General features: G+C 35.4%; 1 protein-coding gene across 2 annotated transcripts in view; it reads left to right on the top strand.

The window, feature by feature from the left end:
* The window catches only part of POF1B (POF1B actin binding protein), a 103,735-nt gene that overhangs the window by 48,540 nt on the left and 33,341 nt on the right, over positions 1-21,854 (top strand). For both annotated transcript variants that reach the window (XM_027608279.1, XM_027608278.1), the window contains exons 7-8: positions 6,893-7,023; positions 19,812-19,839. In XM_027608279.1, the coding sequence (XP_027464080.1) occupies positions 6,893-7,023; positions 19,812-19,839 (159 nt within the window). The remainder of the gene's footprint in view (positions 1-6,892; positions 7,024-19,811; positions 19,840-21,854) is intronic.

Below are 21,854 nucleotides of genomic sequence, written 5' to 3' on the forward strand. Positions count from 1 at the left end.
ATACACTCCCCAATGTCTATCACCCAGCCACCCATGCCTCCCACCCCCGCCACTCCAGCAACCCTCAGTTTGTTTCCTGAGATTAAGAATTCCTCATATCACTTAGGTCATATGATACATGTCTTTCTCTGATTGACTTATTTCGCTCAGCATAACACGCTCCAGTTCCATCCACGTCGTTGCAAATAGCAAGATTTCATTCCTTTTCATGGCTGCATAATATTCCACTGTGTATATATACCACATCTTCTTTATCCATTTCTCTGTCGATGGACATCTTGGCTCTTTCCATAGTTCGGTTATTGTGGACATTGCTGCTATAAACATCGGGGTGCATGTACCCCTTCGGATCCCTACATTTGTATCTTTGGTATAAATAACTTCTAATGTGAAAACCAGTAGTTCCGCCTACCATCATCTATACACTTTTGTGAGGAGAGATGAACACAAAGCAGGAGATAGACTTACTGTCGTTCACAATCCTCACTTTATTTCTCTGTTCATTGAAGTGAGTTATATCTATACATGTTCTTTGTGAAAAATTTGGAACTATACACATAAGCATAAACTATAGACCAATGGAATAGAATAGAGAGCCCAGATATGGACCCTCAACTCTATGGTTAAATAATCTTCAACAAAGCAGGAAAAAATATGCAATGAAAAAAAGGCGGTCTCTTCAATAATTGGTGCTGGGAAAATTGGACAGCTATATACAGAAGAATGAAACTCGACCATTCTCTAACACCATACACAAAGATAAACTCAGAATGGTTGAAAGACCTCAATGTGAGTCAGGAATCCATCAAAATCCTAGAGGGGAACATACGCAGTAACCTCTTTGACATTGGCCACAGCAACTTCTTTCAAGATACATCACCATAGGCTAGTGAAACAAAAGCAAAAATAAACTTTTGGGACTTCATCAAGATTAAAAGCTTCTGCACAGCAAAGGAAAGAGTCAACAAAACAAAGAGGCAACCCACAGAATGGGAGAAGATATTTGCAAATGACACTACAGACAAAGCACTGATTTCCAAGATCAAAAAAGAACTTCTCAAACTCAACATCTAAAAAACAAATAATCAAGTCAAAGAATGGGCAGAAGATATGAACAGACACTTCTCCAAAGAAGACATACAAATGGTTAACAGACACATGAAAAAAATGTTCATCATCATTAGCCATCAGGGAAATTCAAATCAAAACCACATTAAGATACCACCTTATACCAGTTAGAATGGCAAAAATTGACAAGGCAAGAAACAACAAATGTTGGAGACGTTGTGGAGAAAGGGGAACCCTCTCACACTGTTGGTGAGAATGCAAGTTGGTATAGCCACTTTGGAAAACAGTGTGGAGGTTCCTCAAAAAATTAAAAATAGAGCTACCCTATGACCCAGCAATTGCACTACTGGGTGAGTATTTACCCTAAAGATACAGATGTAGTGCAAAGAAGGGTCATATGCACCCCAATGTTCCTAGCAGCAATGTCTGCAATAGCCAAACCGTGGAAAGAGCCGAGATGCCCTTCAACAGATGAATGGATAAAGAAGATGTGGTCCATATATACAATGGAATATAACTCAGCCATCAGAAAGTTTGAATACCCAACTTTTACATCAACATGGATGGGACTGGAAGAGATTATGCTAAGTGAAATAAGTCAAGCAGAGAAAGTTAATTGTCATATGGTTTCACTTATTTGTCGAACATAAGGAATAGCATGGAGGACATTAGGAGAAGGAAGGGAAAAATGAAGGGGGGAATGGGAGGGGGAGATGAACCATGAGAGACTATGGACTCCAAGAAACAAACTGAGGGTTTTAGAGGGGAGGGGGGAGGGGGGACGGGTTAGCCCGGTGATGGGTATTAACAAGGGCACGTGCTGCATGGAGCACTGGGAGTTATATTAAAACAATAAATCGTGGATCACTACATGAAAAACAAATGAAAACTGAGGGTTCTAGAGGGGAGGGGGGTGGGGGGATGGGTTAGCCTGGTGATGGGTATTAAAGAGGGCACGTACTGAATGGAGCACTGGGTATTATATGCAAACAGTGAATCATGGAACACTACATCAAAAACTAATGATGTAATGTATGGTGATTAACATAACATAATAAAAAACTAATGATGTATGGTGACTAACATAAGATAATAAAATAAAATTAAGTTAAAAAAATAAACTATAGGAAAACAACACAATCCCATCACCAAAAAGTAATGTGATTAATTTATTAATGAAGTCATTATAACTTTTATATATAAACATATGCACACACTTTTCAAAACATAATTTTTATAGGCACTAAATATTTCATCATAGATTTAACCATTGTTCTTTTGTTCATTTATTTTTGCTTCTGTAAATAATGCAAACATAATAATCTTGTACATTTTTGTCTACAACTCTGAGGTATGTGTAGAGTAGACTCCTAGAAATTACTGGTTCCAAACTATATAACATTTGATACAGATACTCGATATGGACCATTAAATTGCCTTTAAAAAATATCGGCATCATACGAGAATGGCCATCTTATCATATCCTTATCCATTTCCTTGTATGGATTATTATGATTTAGAAATTATTGCCAGTCTCAACAGTGATAAATGTTAATCCTTGTTATTAAAATTGCTATTTATTTGTAATTTGATTTTAATTCCTTTTCATATTGGATATATTTGGCTACTAGGAAAACAAACTTTCTCCATATAGCTTTCCTGTAGAGTTTAGAATGCAGCTAATACACATTTTGGTTAACTGCTTAATGGCAGTTGTTAAAGTCACTATTCAGTCAAGATCTAAGATGAGTATTCTCATCATAGAACTAACTTCTAAGAAATAAGAATAAATCTTCATTTGTTTAAAATCATAAATTATTATTACACCTTCAATATTATTATAACATAGAAACAATAACTTCAGTCTGAGCCTAACTTGCTTTTGTGGTTACTACACTACATTTTGCAGTACTAGATAGATGTTCTCTCTCAAGTAAGACTGATGAAGAAAAACATGTTTTTACCTAGCTGTAGTATAGGGTACCACTGATGGTCTTACAGTAAGTTATTAAACTTTTCTCTTTGATAGTAACTGAAAGAGCACTCTCCTCTTGAGTTTCTGGATTGAAGATTGGATCAGTAGTTAAAATTTATAAAAACAGTCCCACAAACTAAAACATTCTGTTATTTTCTTTATTTGCTATTTTATACTATCACTTAAGAAAAATCTGTCACTTTTTAAACCTTGGGTTTAAAATCTGACAGTGGAGCAATGTGTTTGGTTTTCCAGACAACAAAATTACCCCTGAATTTTCATCTGCTTCTAAGCTTATATCACATGCACAATAATTTAGCATCTTTTCTGGAGTAGAACGATAGGATCTTTACAGCAGGTATCATGTAAAAAATACTTGCACTCTTGGCATACATGGTAATTTCTTTAGCAGCTTTCTGCAAATAAACTATTTTCGTGTGCTCAGTCAGCCTTTTTAACATGTTTGAGTGCTATCATGTTTTGCTTGAATATCCTGATAAAATAGTTCTAAAATCTCTTATATGCCATAAAATTTGTCTTTGGTTGAAGGATGATCAGCCAGCCTACTATGTTCCCACTTAGAGCCAGTTATTCTCTAAATTATGTTTAGCTACATTTACTTTCCATACACACAACTAATAGAACATGCTTGCAATTTCTGACTTAATCATGGCCTTCATTGTGTTTGTTCCCTTGTCAATGAGAGTTCTATAGCACTTGTTAAAAATGGGCTTTTTGTCCTAGTATTTTTCCAGTCAGATACACTGTATTGTTTGCTGTGAGACCCAGCAAAGTACACAAGTAAATCAGAAACCGTTAAATTCATCAATTTACTCTACTGTCATACTTAAAAATATTTCTGTCCAAATGTCTGATGTACAAGATGCAGAAGTAACATATTTAATAATATCACTTACTGTTCTGTGCCCTGCAGATTATAATTCATGGAAAAGGTTTTTAGAAACATGTTTTCTAAAAAGAATTTTTGCTTGGGATTCACAGTTTTTGCAAATTTCATATACCCTCTGAGTTCAACTACTAAAAATGTAATCTAACAATTATTTCAACCAGAATTTTGTCTCAATTTTTAGTGTCATTAACACAAATCTAAAAGGAATTCTTTCCTAAAGAATTCTTGTAAAATCTTGTTTAGAAGTTTGGGCAGTCAGGGGCGCCTGGGTGGCTCAGTTGGTTAAGCAACTGCCTTCGGCTCAGGTCATGATCCTGGAGTCCCGGGATCGAGTCCCACATCGGGCTCCCTGCTCGGCAGGGAGTCTGCTTCTCTCTCTGACCCTCTTCCCTCTTGTGCTCTCTAACTCTCATTCTATCTCTCTCAAATAAATAAATAAAATCTTGAGAAAAAAAAAGAAGTTTGGGCAGTCACTCTAACCCTTTATTTTCTTCATATTCTCTATATACCTCATTATGTTTGGGCTAAATATGTTTATTGTGAATGTTGTATATTTTGAGTTTTTCATTCCCTTAAAATTTTGGTTTAGCAAACTTGACATTCTGCTATTAATTCACCCTCAGATGATGTGACAAATTTCCAAACAACTTTTTTCTTAAAAATTTCATGGCCTAAATGGAATGAAATATTGTTCCTGAAAGTTATTTCATTTAATTTTATGCATTTTCATTCCCTAAATAAATGTTTTGGAGACTAAAAAAAATATAACTCATTATATTTAAAAGATAGATTTATCTATCTATCTATCTATCTATTTATTTATTTATTTATTTATTTATTTATTTATTTATTTTAGAGAGCAAGATTGGGGGAGGGGAAAAGGGAGAGGGAAAGAATCTTAAGCAGACTCTGTACTGAGCATGGAGCCCGATGACGGGGCTCCATCTCATGACCCTGAGATCATGACTTGAGCCAAAACTGAGAGTCAAATGCTTAATTGACCGAGCCACACAGTGCCCCTCATTCTTTACTCTAGAGTTTATTTCTTCAGGGAAGGGAGAGGATTCTGAGAGAACAAGATTTACACATTTAAAATAATATGAAAACAGTTTAATATAATGGAGCACAGAAAGCTAAGTTGAATTAGCTTGTTGGCTGGTGTACTTTCAGTTTTCATGGTGGTATTAAATCTTGAGATGGTGTTCAAAGTGTGGGCAAGATTTGGATACACAACAAGAGGGAGAGAGAGTATTCCAAGGAGTGAAAAATGTGAGTAAAGACTAGAGACAGGAATAACATGATGTCTGCCCTGAACAGTGAAATCCACTGTGGTTGGAACAGAGAAAATGTTGGGAAATAGAAAGTGCTGCTATGTGTTAACATTTGAATGTTTTATATTGAATATACACAAGTTAGTAATTTATGACATGTAAACACATTATGTGATGATATTGAGTTTACCAGGTTATCTACTTATGCCTTTATATAGGAGACTTTACTCTCTTTAGGAGGCAGTCATTATTTATCTAAGAAATCAACTTCAAAGGGTACATGGACAAGATAACATTGTGGTGTATTCATCAAGACTTTCAAAAATGTGAAATATATATATATCTTAATGAAAACATGAAGATACTATACTGTACTTTTAATATGGCATTTTCTATTTATCTGTATTTTTTAAAGATTTATTTATTTTAGAGAGAGAGAGAGAGTGAGCATGAGTGGGAGGGCAAAATGGAGAAGGAGAGAGAATCTCAAGCAGACTCTGCCCCAAGGGTGGAGCCCAACATGGGGCTTGATCTCATGACCCTGAGATCATGACCTGAGCTGAAACCAAGAGTTAGACACTTAAATGACTGTGCCACCCAGGCACCCCAATTTATCTGTATTTTATAAATGACTTACCATATCACAGACATGGTTATGAAAACTCATCTTTGCTTACTTTGCAATATTTGCAAATCTTCCATTTGCCTTAGCATGCATGATTTTTAGGGTCTGCATTCAGAGGACAAGTTGAAAAGGAAGTATTAGTGGTCAAATATGAAGTCTATTTATCATATATATGCTTATGAATAAATGCATTTATAGGACACCTTTGGTCCCACATGCAATATCAAAGGTAGTATGGAATGCAATATAAGTTATTAACCTCCAGTTAGTGTTTGGAGATGGAAGACAAGGTGGTCGACATTTTTGAAAAGATTGGTACCAAGTTATATGAAGCCAATAGAATATGTCTTATTTAGGACACTGTTCATAGTAATTTGTATTTAGGATTTCAAATGTTTTTGAAGTCTATGAATTTTCTACATTTGGCCCTTAGCTTCTCTTTCCCATGTCAGATTGACTAGATATTCAGTCCAATAATAACTGGAGGGAATATAAGAAGAAATACATAAAAACATATTGAATTGAGAAGGTTAATTTAATCTAACTTTAATATATGTTAATAAATTACACTGCCTTCCACTGAGAAGAGGCAAGTCCAAATAAAATTAATTCTTTAATGTCAGTATAATTCAAATAATTAACATGTTCTTTTCCAACAGGGAACAGAAGAATAAGCCATGTGGTGATAATGGGCAATTTAGATATTTTGATTCACTTGTTTTACTCTTTTATTTATGTATATATATATATATATCAAGAATTTTTATATAAATTATTCAGGTTTTACATTCATTAGATCATTTAGATTAGTGAAATAAAATTGAAAATGTTATTGTAATGTTGCTTTTCCTTTAAATTCCTCTCATATTGAAAAATGTGTACCTCAGTTGTAAAGAAAATTTAGTGGGTTAACTCATGTGATAAATTTGTAATGAGTTATTTGTATTAATAGGTTATGTAACTTTTTCTCATTTGATATCAAAACATCTATCAACTTAAAAATACTTAATGTTGTTTATAATCGTACTTGATACTTTCTTCAGGTGATAATTCAAGATGATGGCCCTGAAAAGTTGGACCCCAAATATTTTGGAGAGTTACTTGCGGATTTAAGCCGTAAAAATACAGATCTATATTATTGCTTATTAGAACATTTGCAGAGAATTGGAGGAAGGTACTGTAAATATATAATATCATTTGCCTCGATGTTGTAGCTATCAAACATTTTGTGATACTTTGGTATTTTTTTAATGTACTTTATTTTTTAGAACAGTTTTAGGTTCACAGCAAAACTCTAGTACTTCTTTTTTTTAGGGTTTTATTTTTAAGTAATCTCTACACCCAACAAGGGGCTCAAACTCACAACCCCCAAGATCAAGAGTCACATGCTCCACTGACTGAGCCAGCCAGGTGCCCCAAAACTTAAGTATTTTATTGGGGAAATAGGGTAACTATATGAGCATATTTGAGCAAATGTCTCATTTTAAGAGTTAATGTACTTCATGAAAATCATCAAAAGAGATCACACCAGTCCTTTTAGGATCAGTAAAGAATTCTGTGAACCTTCTTTTGTAACATACTTTGATGGCAAATGCAACCTCTTGGACAGGGAGCTCAAAAAACGCACGGCATACTATGACTTGTTATAAGATATTATACTGATGATATAAGATATCATCCACTGTCAATACACTACTATTCATCTTCCATTGATTTATGCTCAATGTACAAAGGCCAAAGTTTAATATACATTTAGTGTTATATATTATAAAAAATATTATGTATCATTTAAATATATATTGCATTGTATATAATATATTAAATATAAATTATATAAGTATTTGTAAATTAATACAAATCAAATATGTATATTTTATAATTATATACTAAATAATAATTATATGTATTAAATATATACACATAAACAATTTATCAACTACTCATGCATAGAGGAGAGCATATTATGTCCTGAAGTGAATTCCATAAGCTACATAAGCTACAAAATTTGCCTTTTACTACATAGTCACATCATATATATGGCCAACTATCAGACAAATTCTAGGAAAGCTCCACACATTCAGAAAAATATGTAGGATAAAGGAAAGTTGGTAGAATTTTTTTTCTAATTCACACTTCACTACCTGGATTCTTCTACCTCTTAAAGATCTTTAATCCCTTATCCATCCTTTTCCCTCTCCATTTATTACAATCCTTTCTCCCCATTTTTAACTCCATCTTCTCTAACTTTTCTTGCTTTCATATTCATGACTGCACCATTCTCTTACTAACATCCTCAAGTGCCTTACCTTCTTATCTTATTGTTCCTCCCAATTAGCAAAATCCCAATTCTTGAGTAGTCTAGCTCTCTGCTTTATTTGTTGTTTCTTTTTACCACTATCTACTCTGTCCAATACATAACACTCACTACCCCTAGAATTCAGAGGGCTCTGTGAGGGCTGTTTTATTTACTCTGGTTTCCTTGGTGTTTAGCATGGTGACTAGTTTAGTGTGGTGTTCAATAAATATTTATTGAATATATGAATGCCTTCTTTTTAAATTTTTTTAAAGTTTTTATTTAAATTCAAATTAGTTAAGACACAGTGTAATATCAGTTTCAGGTATACAATATAGTGATTTAACACTTCCATACATCACCCGGTGCTCATCATAAGTGCCCTCCTTAATCCCCATCACCTATTTAACACACTCCCCCACCTCCCTTCTGGTAACCATGTTTGCTCTCTATAGTTATCTTATAAAACTCAATACACACACACAAAAAAATCCAATTAAAAATGGGCAGAATACAAAGGATATATGTACCCCAAAATTTATAGCACCATTATCAACAATAGCCAAACTATGGAGAGATCCTAAGTGCCCATTGACTGATGAATGGATAGAGAAAACATGGTATATATATATATATATATATATACAATGGGATATTATTCAGCCATCAAAAAGATTGAAAGTTTGTCATTTACAATGACATGGATGGAACTAGAGTGTATTATGCTAAGTGAAATAAGTTAGAGAAAGACAAATACCATATTATCTCACTCATAATTGGAATTTAATAAAGAAAACAGATGAACATATAGGAAGGGGGAAAAGAAAAAAAAAAGGAGAGAGAGAAACAAGCCATAAGTGACTCTTAACAATAGAGAACAAACTGAGCGTTGATGGAGGGAAATGGGTAGGGGATGCGCTAGATGGGTGATGGGTATTAAAGAGGGCACTTGTGATGAGCACTGGTTGTTGTATGTAAGTGATGAATCACTAAATTTTGTTCCAGAAACCAATGTTGCACTACATGTTAACTAACAAAATACATATGAAAAGATGCTCAACATCACTGATCATCAGGGAAATGCAAATCAAAACTACACTGAATGCCTTCTTTACTGCTACATCCATGGAATTGAGCACTGTTAGAGAAAACAAAGGCATTTATTTGAATTGGAGTCATTATAAATGCATGATTTCCATCTTCAGTTAGGCCTTCTTCATTGTTTTATTCTAATAAACACCTTTTCTCATTACCCAAAAAACTATTTCACACAACCAGCCATTTGCATAAGGTCACTACCTTAAAATCTTCCCCCTCACTCTGAGTAGTCAATTATTTATTGAGTGTACACTCTGTGCCAGGGACACTGTGCTAAGTACTTTTCCTATATTGTCTAATTTGTACAGTAACCCTAGAAAGTTTTAAATGGAGACCCAAAGGGAGTAAGTTATTAACTTAAGGTCACAACAGCTACTAAATGCTTGAAATGGATTAAACATTTTTGAGTACTATTTTACCTATAAACTATGACTCAGCTTTTCTACAAAGGCTCTCTTAAATATTTAATTTGGTCAAGTGTTCATCTTCTGTACATTCATCATGCCTTATGAATATTTCTATCAAAGTATCACGTTGTAAAATCAAAAACATATAGAGACTCAGTCTTAAGTACCCTGATTCTAGATCCAGAGTTCATGTCCTGGGCTTATGTCTCAGCTTTTGTTACATACTTGATGTGTAATGTCAGGCAACTTGTTTACTTTCTCTGTACTTCAGTTTCTTCATCTGTAAAATAGGTATTATAATAACAATACTTATCTCTTAGATTTGTTATAAGCCAAAAATGATTTAAGACATACACTTACAAGCAGTACCAGCATCATGTGAGAACTTGGAATTAGCACTACAGAATCAGAAACTAAGGGAGTAGGGGACAGCAACAAACCTCCAGAGGACTCTGATATATGCTTAAGTTTGAGAATCACTTACTTAAGGCCACAAAGGTCAAAAGATTTGAGATTAGAACCCATATTCTGAGAAGTTTTTCTCCTTAGGCAAATCACTTAACCTTTCAGTATTAGACATATATCTCCAAATTATTTAAGATAATGCAGAAAAATTGAAGAAATTATCAATTTTTTGAATCATCAAATTTGAAAGGTTCACAGTATTTAGAGACTGGTTTGACATTGGTCAAATTTTGTCTTAGAACAACTATGTTTATATGAAGTAAGACAGTATTTGTGGTTTGTATTGCCCCAAAATAGTTCAGAACACATGGATTTTACAAAGTTGCTACTCAACAAAGGGTTATAGAATGAGATTTGAATATATTCCAAATTTATTAGTTTCATACTAATTAGAAGTAGACAAAGTAACTGAACAAAGGAAGTTATGTTATTTCATAGTGATTATCCCAGTACAAGTGTAATACGTGATTTTGGAACAACACTTTCATTGAGGGGTTTTGATAAATTTACATGGATAACTTAAATATGTGATTAAGCAATACAAAGCCTTGAATTTAATTCTTAGAGTACCTAAAATAATACACACACAAAAGAAATAGAAAGGTAGTGTCTCCACATTAATAAACACTCCACAGTGGAGAGGGTCTTTTAAAATTTTGGTGATTAAGACTTTCTGTTAGGGGCGCCTGGGTGGCTCAGTTGGTTAAGCGACTGCCTTCGGCTCAGGTCATGATCCTGGAGTCCCGGGATCGAGTCCCGCATCGGGCTCCCTGCTCAGCAGGGAGTCTGCCTCTCCCTCTGACCTTCCCCCCTCTCATGTACTCTCTCTCTCTCATTCTCTCTCTCAAATAAATAAAATTTTAAAAAAAGACTTTCTGTTAGAAGGTTGTCAGTTTCTTTCTCTTTATTCCTTCCCTCTTTTCCACCTTTCATTATTTTCTGTTTGTTTTTCCTTATTATATTCCTTCCTTCCTAGGAGGTGAGATGGCATATAGTAGTGTCACTGTTTTTAAAAAAAATTAAAATTTTTATTTAAATTGCAGTTAGTTAACATACAGTGTAATATTAGTTTCAGGTGTAAAATATAATGATTCAACACTTCCATACAACACTGGTGCTCATCATAACAAATGGACTCCTTAATCCCTATCACCTACTTAACCCATCCTCCACCCACCTCCCCTCTGGTAACCATCAGTTTATTCTCTATAATTAAGAGTCTGTTTCTTGGTTTGCCTCTCTCTCTCTTTTTCCCCCTGCTCTTTTGTTTTGTTTCTTAAATTCCACATATGAGTGAAATATGGTATTTGTCTTTCTCTGACTGACTTATTTCCCTTAACATAATACTCTCTAGCTCCATCAATGTCATTGCAAATGGCAAGATTTCATTCTTTTTTTATGGCTGAGTAATATTCCATTATATATATATATATATATATATATATATATATATGTATGTATATATATATATCCTCTTCTTTATCCATTCATCAGTTGATGGACACTTGGGCTGTTTCCATAGTTTGGCTATTGTAAATAATGCTTCTATAAACATCAGAGTGCTTGTATCCCTTTGAATTAATATTTTTGTATTCTTTGGGTAAATACCTAGTCATGCAATTGCTGGATCCTAGAGTAGTTCTATTTTTACTTTTTGAAGAACCTCCACACTGTTTTCCAGAGTGGCTGCACCAGTTTGCACTCCCACCAAGCATGCAAGAAGGTTCCCCTGTCTCCACGCCCTTATCAACAATTGTCATTTCTTGTCTTGTTGATTTTAGCCATTCTGACAGGAGTGAAGTAATATCTCATTGTAGTTTTGATTTGTATTTCCCTGACGACCAGTGATGGTGAGCATCTTTTCATGTGTCTGTTGGCTATCTCTGTCTTGGGAAAATGTCTAATCATGTCTTTTGCCCATTTTAATTTTTTTAAATTTCTGTTTAAATTCTAGTTAGTTTGAACACCTGGGTGGCTCAGTCAGTTAAGTGTCTGCCTTCAGCTCAGGTCATGATCTCAGGGTCCTGGGATCAATCCCTGCTTTGGGCTCCCTCCTCACTGGGGAGACTGGGGAGTCTGCTTCTCCCTTTTCCCTTCCCCCCGGGTTGTGCTCTCTCTCTCTCATTCACTCTCTCTTTCAAATAAATAAATAAAATTTTAAAAATTAAATAAATTCTAGTTAACACAAAGTGCAATATTGTTTTCAGAAGTAGAATTCAGTGATTCATCACTTACATACAACGCCCAGAGCTCATCATAACAAGTGCCCTCCTTAATACCCTTCACCTATCTAGCCCATCCCCCACACTTCTCCCTCCATCAATCCTCAGCTTGTTCTCTGTCATTAAGAGTCTCTTATGGTTTGTTTCCCTTTCTTTATCCCCCCTCCCATATGTTCATCTCTTTTGTTTCTTAAATTCCACAGAGGAGTGAAATCATATGGTATTTTTCTTTCTCTATCTGACTTATTTCGCTGAGCATATTATATTCTAGCTCCATCCACATCATTGCAAATGGCAAGTTTTCATTTTTTTGATGGCTGATTAATATTCCAATGTATATATACATTAATATAATAATATTAATATAATAATTACACATATAATTGTGTATATATAATAGTGTGTATATATATACACTACATCTTCTTTATCCATTCATCAGTCAGTGGACATTTGGACTCTCTCCATAGTTTGGCTATTGTTGATAATGCTTTCTGCCCATTTTTATATTGGATTATTCATTTTTTGGGTGTTGAGTTTCATAAATTTTTTTCATGTTTTGGGTACTAAACCTTTATCAGATACGTCATTTGCTAATATCTTCTCCAATTCTGTAGGTTGCCTTTTACTTTGTTGATTGCTTCCTTTGCTTTGCAGAAGCTTTTTATTTTGATGAAGTCCAAATAGTTCAATTAAAAAGATAATTCAATTTTGCTTTTGTTTCTCTTACTTTGAGAGACATTTCTAGGAAAAAGTTGCTATGGCTGATGTCAAAGAGGTTACCTGTGTTCTCCTCTAGGATTTTTATGGTTCTGGGTTTCACATTTAGGTCTTTAATCCATTTTGAATTTCTTCTGGTAGTTGGTGTAAGTGGTCTAGTTTCATTCTTTTATATGATGCTGTTCATTTTTCCCAACACCATTTTTTTGAAGAGAGTGCTTCTTTCCCATTGGATATTCTTTCCTGCTATGTTGAAGATTAATTGACCATATAGTTGTGGGTTCATTTCTGGGTTTTCTATTCTGTTCTATTGACCTATTTTTCCATTTTTGTGCCAGTACCATACTGTTTTGATCACTACAGCTTTGTAAAATAACTTGAAGTCCAGAATTGTGATTACTCCAGCTTTGCTTTTCTTTTTCAAGATTCCTTTGGCTATTCAGGATCTTTTCTGGTTCCATACAAATTTTGGGATTGTTTTTTCCAGCTCTGTGAAAAATGTTGATGGTATTTTGATAGGGATTGCATTGAATGTGTAGATTGCTTTGGGTAGCATAGGCATTTTAACAATATTTTTTCTTCCAACCCATGAGAATGGAAAGTCTTTCCATTTCTTTGTGTCCTCTGCAATTTCTTTCATCAGTGTTTTACAGTTTTCAGAGTCTAGGTCTTTCACCTCTTTGGTTAGGTATCTTACTGTTTTTGGCACAATTGTAAATGGGATTGATTCTTTGATTTCTCTTTTGGCTGCTTCATTACTGGTGTATAGAAATGCAGCAGATTTCTGTATAGTGATATTGTGTCCTACAAAATTACTGAATTCCTGTATCAGCTCTAGGAAATTTTGGTGGGGTCTTTTAGGTTTTCTATATATTGTATCTTGTCATCTGCAAATAGAGTTTGACTTCTTCCTTGCTAATTTGGATGCCTTTTATTTCTTTTTCTTGTCTGATTGCTGTGGCTAGGACATCCAGTACTATGTTAAATAACAGCAGGGAGGGTGAACATCTCTGTCTTGTTCCTGACCTTAGGGAAAATGCTCTGGTTTTTCCCCATTGAGGGTATTAGCTGTGGGTTTTTATATATGACCTTTATTATGTTGGGGTCATGTTCCCCCTAAACTTTGCTGAGGGTTTTTATCATGAATGGATGTTATACTTTGTCAGATGCTTTCTTTGTATGTATTGAAATGATCATGTTACTCTTATCCTTTCTTTCATTAATGTGGTGTATCATTTTGATTGATTTGTGAATATTGAACCACACTGGCAACCTAGGAATAAATCCCACTTGATTGTGCTGAATGTTTTAATGCATTGTTGGATTTGGTTTGCTAGTATTTTATTGAGAATTTTTGTATCCATGTTCATCCGGGATATTGGTCTGTATTTCTCTTTTTTGTGTGTGTGTGGAGTCTTTATCTGCTTTTGGTATCAGGGTAATGCTGGCCTCATAGAATGAATTTGCAAGTTTTCTTTCCTTTTCTATTTCATGCAATATTTTGAGAAGAATAGGTATTAGCTTTACTTTAAATGTTTGGTAGAATTTTCCTGTGAAGCCATCTGGCCCCGGACTTTTGTTTGTTGGGAGTTTTTTGTTTTCTGATTCAAATTCTTTGCTGGTTATTGCTGTTCAAATTTTTTATTCCTTCCTGTTTCAGTTTTGGTAATTTATATCTTTCTAGGAATTTATCCATTTCTCCCAGGTTGTCCAACTTCTTGGCATATAGCTTTTCATAATATTCTCTTTTAATTGTTTGTATTACTGTGGTGTCAGCTGTTATTCTTCCTATCTTACTTATAATTTCATTTATTAGGGTGCTTATCTTTTTGATAATTCTGACTAGAGGCTTATCAATTTTATTAATTTTTTTCAAAGAACCATTTCCTGGTTTCATTGATTTTTCTACCTTTTTTTGTTTCTATATCATTTATTTCTGCTCTAATCTTTATTACTTCCTTTCCTTTTGTAGCTCTTTTAGGTGTAAGTTTAGGTTCTTTATTTGAGATTTTCCTTGCTTCTTGAGATAGGCCTGTATTGCTATATATTTCCCTTTTGGATCACTCTTGCTGCATGCCAAAGGTTTTGGACAATTTTGTTTTCATTTTCATTTCTTCCCATGGATTTTTTCTTTGATTTCCTGTTTGTCTGATTCATTGTTTAGTAACATTTTGTTTAAGCTCCATGTATTTGTGGTCTTTCCAAGTTTTCTCTTGTGGTTGATGTCTTTTTCATAGTGTTGTGGTCAGAAAAGGTGCATGGTATGATTTCAAATTTATGTATTTGTTGAGGCCAGTTTTGTGACCTAATATGTGATCTCTTCTGGAGAATGTCCTATGTGCGCTTGAAAAGAATGTGTATTCTCATGTTTTAGGATGGAATGTTCTGAATATATCTGTTAAGTCCATCTGGTCCAGTGTGTCATTCAAAGCCATTGTTTCCTTGTTGATTTTTTGTTTGGATTATCTGTCCATTCATGTAAGTGGGGTGTTAAAGTCCCCTACTATTATTGTATTATTATCCATTAGTTCCTTTATGTTAGTTATTGTCTGTTTTATGTATTGGGTGCTTCCATTTTGGGTGCATAAATATTTAAAATTATTATACCTTCTTGTCGGATTTTTCCCTTTATGATTATATAGCCCCTCTTTGTCTCTTGTTACAGTCCTTGTTTTAAGGTCTAGATTGTGCGATATAAGTATTGTTCCTCAGGCTTCCTTTAGACATCCATTTGTATGATAAATGTTTCTCCATCCCTTCACTTTCAATCTACAGGTGTCTTTAGATCTAAAATAGGTCTTTTGTGGGCAGCATATAGATGGGTCTTGTTTTTTAATCCATTCTGACACTTATGTCTTTTGATTGGAGCATTTAGTCCATTTGCATTCAAAATAATTATTGGTTTATATGCATTTATTACTTTTTTTGTCATTGTTTCTGGAGATTTTTTTCTCATCCTTTCTTGTCTTTGTCACTGTTGGTCTCTCCTTTGCACTTAGAGTCCCCTTGAATATTTCTTGCAGAGCTGGTTTAGTGGTCATGAACTCCTTTAGTTTTTGTTTGTCTGGGAAGATATCTTTCTTATTCTGCATGTTAGCCTTGCTGGATAGAATATTCTTGACTGCAGATTTTTCCCCTTCAGCACTTTGAATATATCATGGTACTCTCTTCTGGCTTGCCAAGTTTCTGTTGAGAAATCTGCAGCTAGACTTATGGGTCTTCCCTTGTATATTAAGGACTTCGGTCTTGTTGCTTTTAAGATGTTTTCTTTTTCACTATATTTTGCAAATTTAATTACAATATGTCTTGGTGTTGGCCTGCTTTTGATGATTTTGATAGGAGTTCTCTGTGCCTCCTGGATCTGGATGTCTGTTTCTTTCTGCAGATTAAGGAAACTTTCAGCTATTATTTCTTCAAATAAATTTTCTGCCCCCCTTTTCTCTCTCTTTTTTTCTGTGACTCCTATAATATGAATGTTATTACATTTGATGGAACCATTGAGTTCCCTAAGTCTATTCTCATATTACATTAATTCTTCTTTCTCTCTTTTGTTCAGTTTCATTATTTTCCATTATTTCATCTGCTGGGTCACTGATTCATTCCCTTGCTTCTTCCAGCCTGCTGTTGATTGCATCAAGTTTGTTTCCAATCTCATTTATTTTATTATTGATCTCTGACTGATTCTTTTTTAACTCTTTTATCTCTGTGATAAGGGTCTCACTGATGTCTTGCATTCTTTTCTGAAGCCCAGTGAGCATCCTTAAGAATGTTGCTTTAAATTCTCCATCAGGCTTGTTACTTATATCTGTTTCACTTAGATCTATGGCTGTGGTCTTATCTTGTTCCTTCATTTGGGATAAGTTTCTCTGTCTTGGCATTTTGTCTTAGTGTCTGCCTTCTTCTTTGTATTAGAAAAGCCATTTATGTCTCCTGCTCCTGAAATTGATGTCCTTCTGAGGAAGAGGTTTTCTAGTGCCCAGAGCCTGGCACTTCAGGGAGTGTCTCTCATATGTGCTGTGTGCACTCTGTGGTGATATTTTGGCTGTGGTATCCTTCAGGTCAGTCATCTACTTAGGCTCTCCTTGCCTGCTGTGGGCAGTGTTTGGTACCTGGCCTGAATGTGGTGAGTTTTTACTCAGTGGGATCTGGTCTACTTGTGAAATGAGACTTGACACCAACTCTACCAGGACTGAGGCCCTGCAGGTCTAGTGTGAGCAGGGGTTTAGGCAGGTCTTCTGGAGGAGGGGCCCACTGTGCTGGTACTGAGGTATGCTTGACTTAGAAGGGCAGTCCCACCAAAGCACAGGTAGGTCGGGTTCGTATAAGCAAGTTAGGCAGCCAGTGTCCCCACTGAACTGCTTACTACAGGTGGCTCTCTCTTTATGCTGGGGTGGGGGTGGGAAATGTTGCCATCCAGCTCCTTTCTTCTCAGAGAGGCCTCTGTGAAAGCTGCCTCTCAGTGACGTGCTCTGAGAGGAGTGTATAATCTCTCCACTGTGTGCCTGAGGCATACTTCAAATCCTTGTTTCCATACCATCTGCCCCCAGGTTGTTTGCCTGCCTTCTCTCCAAGAGCAGAGCAGTGCTCTCAGGGCTCTATCTCAGCCAGACTTGCTGTCCTTTAAAACCAGGCTTTAAACCCTGCTGGTTGCAAGGTCTAACTAAATTCAGCCCTTCTTATTGGCCAAGCCAATAGCTTTGGGAAAACATTCTCCATGTGGGTTTCCCTGTGTGCTCCTCTCTCTCTCACCCTTCTCCATGACCATGGCTCTCCGCTCCACAGCACCCAGAATCTGTTTTTCCCTTAAACCACATCTCCACACTTCCTACTTTCTTTGATATGGCCTCTTGTCTCCCTTTTGTTGTGAAATTTGTTCTGTCAGTCTTCAGGTCAATTTCTAAGATGTTTAGGATGATTTGATAGTACTCTAGTTGTGTTCATGGGAATTGAGGAACCTAGGGTCCTCCTACTCTGCTGCTGTGTTCCCCTCCTCTCTTGCCACTGTTTTCTGTTTTGTTTTGTTTCCTGCCCATTGTAATTCTAGCAACCATCCCCTGGTGAGGTTGGAGATGTAATTCACATTGACCTCTCCACCTCCTTGCTCTGCTGTCTTTGTTTTCACTCTCTCTCTTTTGTCCCCTCCTTTTGTCCCCACTTTTTTTTCTTTTTCCATGTTACAATTAAGCAATGAGTGGGTTCAGGGTCAGAAATAAGGCAAGTTGTCTCGCGAAACCATTCTGGTTACTTTAAAACTTTGCAGTATTAAGTGCTGTTGATTGTTCCTTGCTTTATTTCTTTGTTTTGTTTTCTTATTTGTAGAAAGAAATGACTAAGGACACATGTACTAGGTTGGCTTGGGAAGTGGACTTTTTAACAGAAAGGTCCATTAATACTGTGATAATTCCAGTTAATAGTAATGAAAGATGACTAAAACTGCACTGATTAATATTTTTAACTTGTTGTCACCCCCAGTATATGCATGCCATTACTTTAATAAAGCATTCAAAAAGTACATGATATTTTTATTTATTTATTTATTTATATTTCTAAGGCCTCTCCACAATTTCTATTTTGGGCAACACAGGAAATGCCACATACATACATACAAACAACAGTAAATATGTAGTCATGCTTCAGGAAATTGAATCTTCAGTTATCTTCTTCCACATTAGTCTTTTTTTTTTTAAACGTATGCAAGATGTTTTGTACAGTGAGTGACCCTCTTATCTCTGTAAGCAATATATTACTCATAAGCACTTAGAAGGTAAAGGTAGGAGCTAGTGTCCTAACATATCTCTAAAATACTTTACTCTTATACTAGAGATATGGCACTCATGTACCTCTGATTTTATATGACCATCTTTAAAATATTCTGCCTTGCTGTCAGGACATGTGTTACTGTGTTTTTATTTGAGAAGTATATTCACCATATATTTTGTGCCCAGTTCTTCAATTAAGCACAGATGGAGCAAGTAGGCAGAAATAAAGGCCTGTCTCTTGCCACTGACTCTAGAACTGTACCCTTTTCCACTTTCATTATTCCCCAAAGGAGCAAGTGGCAGACTGGCATAATCACTAACAATTCTTTTGCAGCATTTGCCTGCCTAACATGACATCACAAAGGGTCTTCCAACCCTGGTGCCCAAACATTCATTTTGATGCTAGAAGTTCTATTATCCCACTAGAATTTTGGTCATGTGGCTTAAGGCCCTGTCCCTATGTAAACATTCAAATACATTTTAAGTTTTGTCACTGCCATATAGTGTAGTGTAGACTGAATGAGTTAGCCTTGTCTTGCAAGTTTTGATTTTGATGAAAAGGGTATGAATAACTTGAAGACTCTATGGAGAGAAGCTGGACTCAGCACTGAAAGTAAGCAATACAGGAGAAAAGGGAGGCAGAAATAGAGAACAACTATTATTGTTATTAATTCACTCAAGTAGCACTTATTGCCAGTGCCAAGGACTTGTACATCTATCCACAAATGAACAGGTGCTAATGGATGGCAGTAACTGATTCTTTATATTCTTTTGGTTTGTTATTTTGATATTATTCATTGTAATAGATTAGTTAGTTCCAGGAAAATTATCTTTATTTTTGTCAAGTTCCATTTTAGTTTAAAATTTATTTGAATTATAAATTGAAATGTTGCTATTATGATATATCAAAAAGATAAAATAATTTGAACACTAACGTTTATATATGATCATTATATACATTTTCTTAAGTTGTCTATCTTTTTTTTTCACTCTTACAGCAAAGAGGACTTTGAGTCTACAGATGAGGTAAGTGCAAAAATAGTTGAAAATCAAATATAGTTGATAACAAAGCAGATTCTGATATTTTCACTAATGTTATTGTTTTAGTTTGGTACCTATATTAGACCGGAAACAGAGATTAGTGAAAGACATGATGATTATTTTGCCTTTAAAATGATAGAACTATTTATATATTTGTAATGGCTATAAAAAGTAATAATCATTGGGGAGCCTGGGTGGCTCAGTTGGTTGAGCTTCGAACTCTTGATTTCAGCTCAGGTCATGATCTTAGGGTTGTGGAATCAAGAGCCACGTTGGGCTCCATGCTCAGTGTGGCATCTGCTTGAGGTTCTTTCTCTCCCTCTCCCTCTGCCCCCCCCACTGTCTTTCTCTTGCATGCCCTTTAAAATAAATAAACAGATATTTAAAATAATAATAATAAAAGTAATAATTATTCATGCAAAAATGTTTTATCAGCTGTCATTTATGATTTAATTTGTCTTTGCTTATCAAAACATTTAAAATTTCATTGACCAAATACTCTTTGCTTTAGAAAATTGAAACCTACATTAACTAAATAAATAGCAAATTTAGTTTTAGTGCATTTTGAAACCTTATATGACCCATGCCAAATAGACAGCAACTTAAAGTACATTTTTTCTAGTATTAATTCTATTATATATGCACATTTTGTTAATAACTTTTAATGGAATAAGTCATCAAATAGGGAAAACTGATTTCAATGTAATAAAAAAGCACAGTGGCCTTTTTGTGTTATTTTTTTTATTTCCAATGCATTGATATACTGTATTCATTACAATAATCCAGAAAGCCCTAGATTGCCATTAAGAAGTACTGACTTCAATTCAGCTTCTCACTTAAAATTAGTTGAAGCTTCTCACCAAAGGAGAGGTCAGTGGGGTGATAGATAAAATAGATAAAGAGGCTTAAGAGTACACTTAATTTGATAAGCACTGAGAAATGTATACAGTTTTTGAATCATATTGTACACCTGAAACTAATATAACTGCATGTTAATTACACTTGAATAAAAAGAAAGAAGACAATGATGCTTGGTGAGCTAGGCATGGGATTTGGGGAGATAAGTGTCTGAAGTACCTTAGCTTCAGTACTTTCCTCTCTGTTTATTTTTTTTTTAAGATGTATTTCTTTACTTGAGAGAAAGAGTGTGTGTGTGAGTAGGGGTAGCGGCAGAGGGAGAGGGAAAGAGAGAATCTTAAGCAGGTTCCATACTCAGCACTGAGACCAAGGTGGGTCTTGATCTTAGGACCCCGAGATCATGACTTGAGACAAAATCAAGAGTCAGACACTTAACTGGCTGAGCCATCCAGGAGCCCAGCTCTCTGTGTTTTTGTAAGGATATCATTCTTCTATGGTTTGGGGGAGGGGTACTGAAGTCAGGGGTACTGGATGGTATTGTAATGAACTTGTCTTGCAACAACCATAGAGAAAGGTCACTCCCTGTGGAAGAGGGCAAGATATGCTCTGAGGAAGTAGATTCTTGGTCATTCATCCAAGGAGGAGGGTCTTGGGCAGGTGGAGAGGGAGACCCTGCCTCTATTAGAATCTCCCTCTTTTGGATCTAGACCTCACAAAGGAAACTGCATAGATATGAGCTTCAGAATGAGGGCAATAAGATGATGTGGAAGACAGAATAATGGCCTCCCAAAGATGTCCACATCGTAATCCCTGAAACCTTTGATATGTTACTTTAACATGGCAAAAGGGACTTTGCAAATGTGACTAACTTAAGGATCTTAAAGTAAGGAGATTATCTTGGATTATGTGGGTGGATCCAATGTAATCACTAAGGGTCCTTAAAAGAGGGAGGCAGGAGTTCAGAGTTAGATCTGCCAAGACAAGCCAAGGTTGGAGTGATGAGGCCACCAGCCAAGGAATTCATGCAGCCTGTAAAAACAAAAAAGCAATGAAATAGATTCTCCCCTAGAGCCCACCAAAAGAATGCAGTCCTGCTGATACATTAATTTTAGCCCCCTGACTTCCAATCGCTAGATCTATGA

The sequence above is a fragment of the Zalophus californianus genome, chromosome X (assembly GCF_009762305.2).
Source record: "Zalophus californianus isolate mZalCal1 chromosome X, mZalCal1.pri.v2, whole genome shotgun sequence".
Classification (NCBI taxonomy): domain Eukaryota; kingdom Metazoa; phylum Chordata; class Mammalia; order Carnivora; family Otariidae; genus Zalophus; species Zalophus californianus.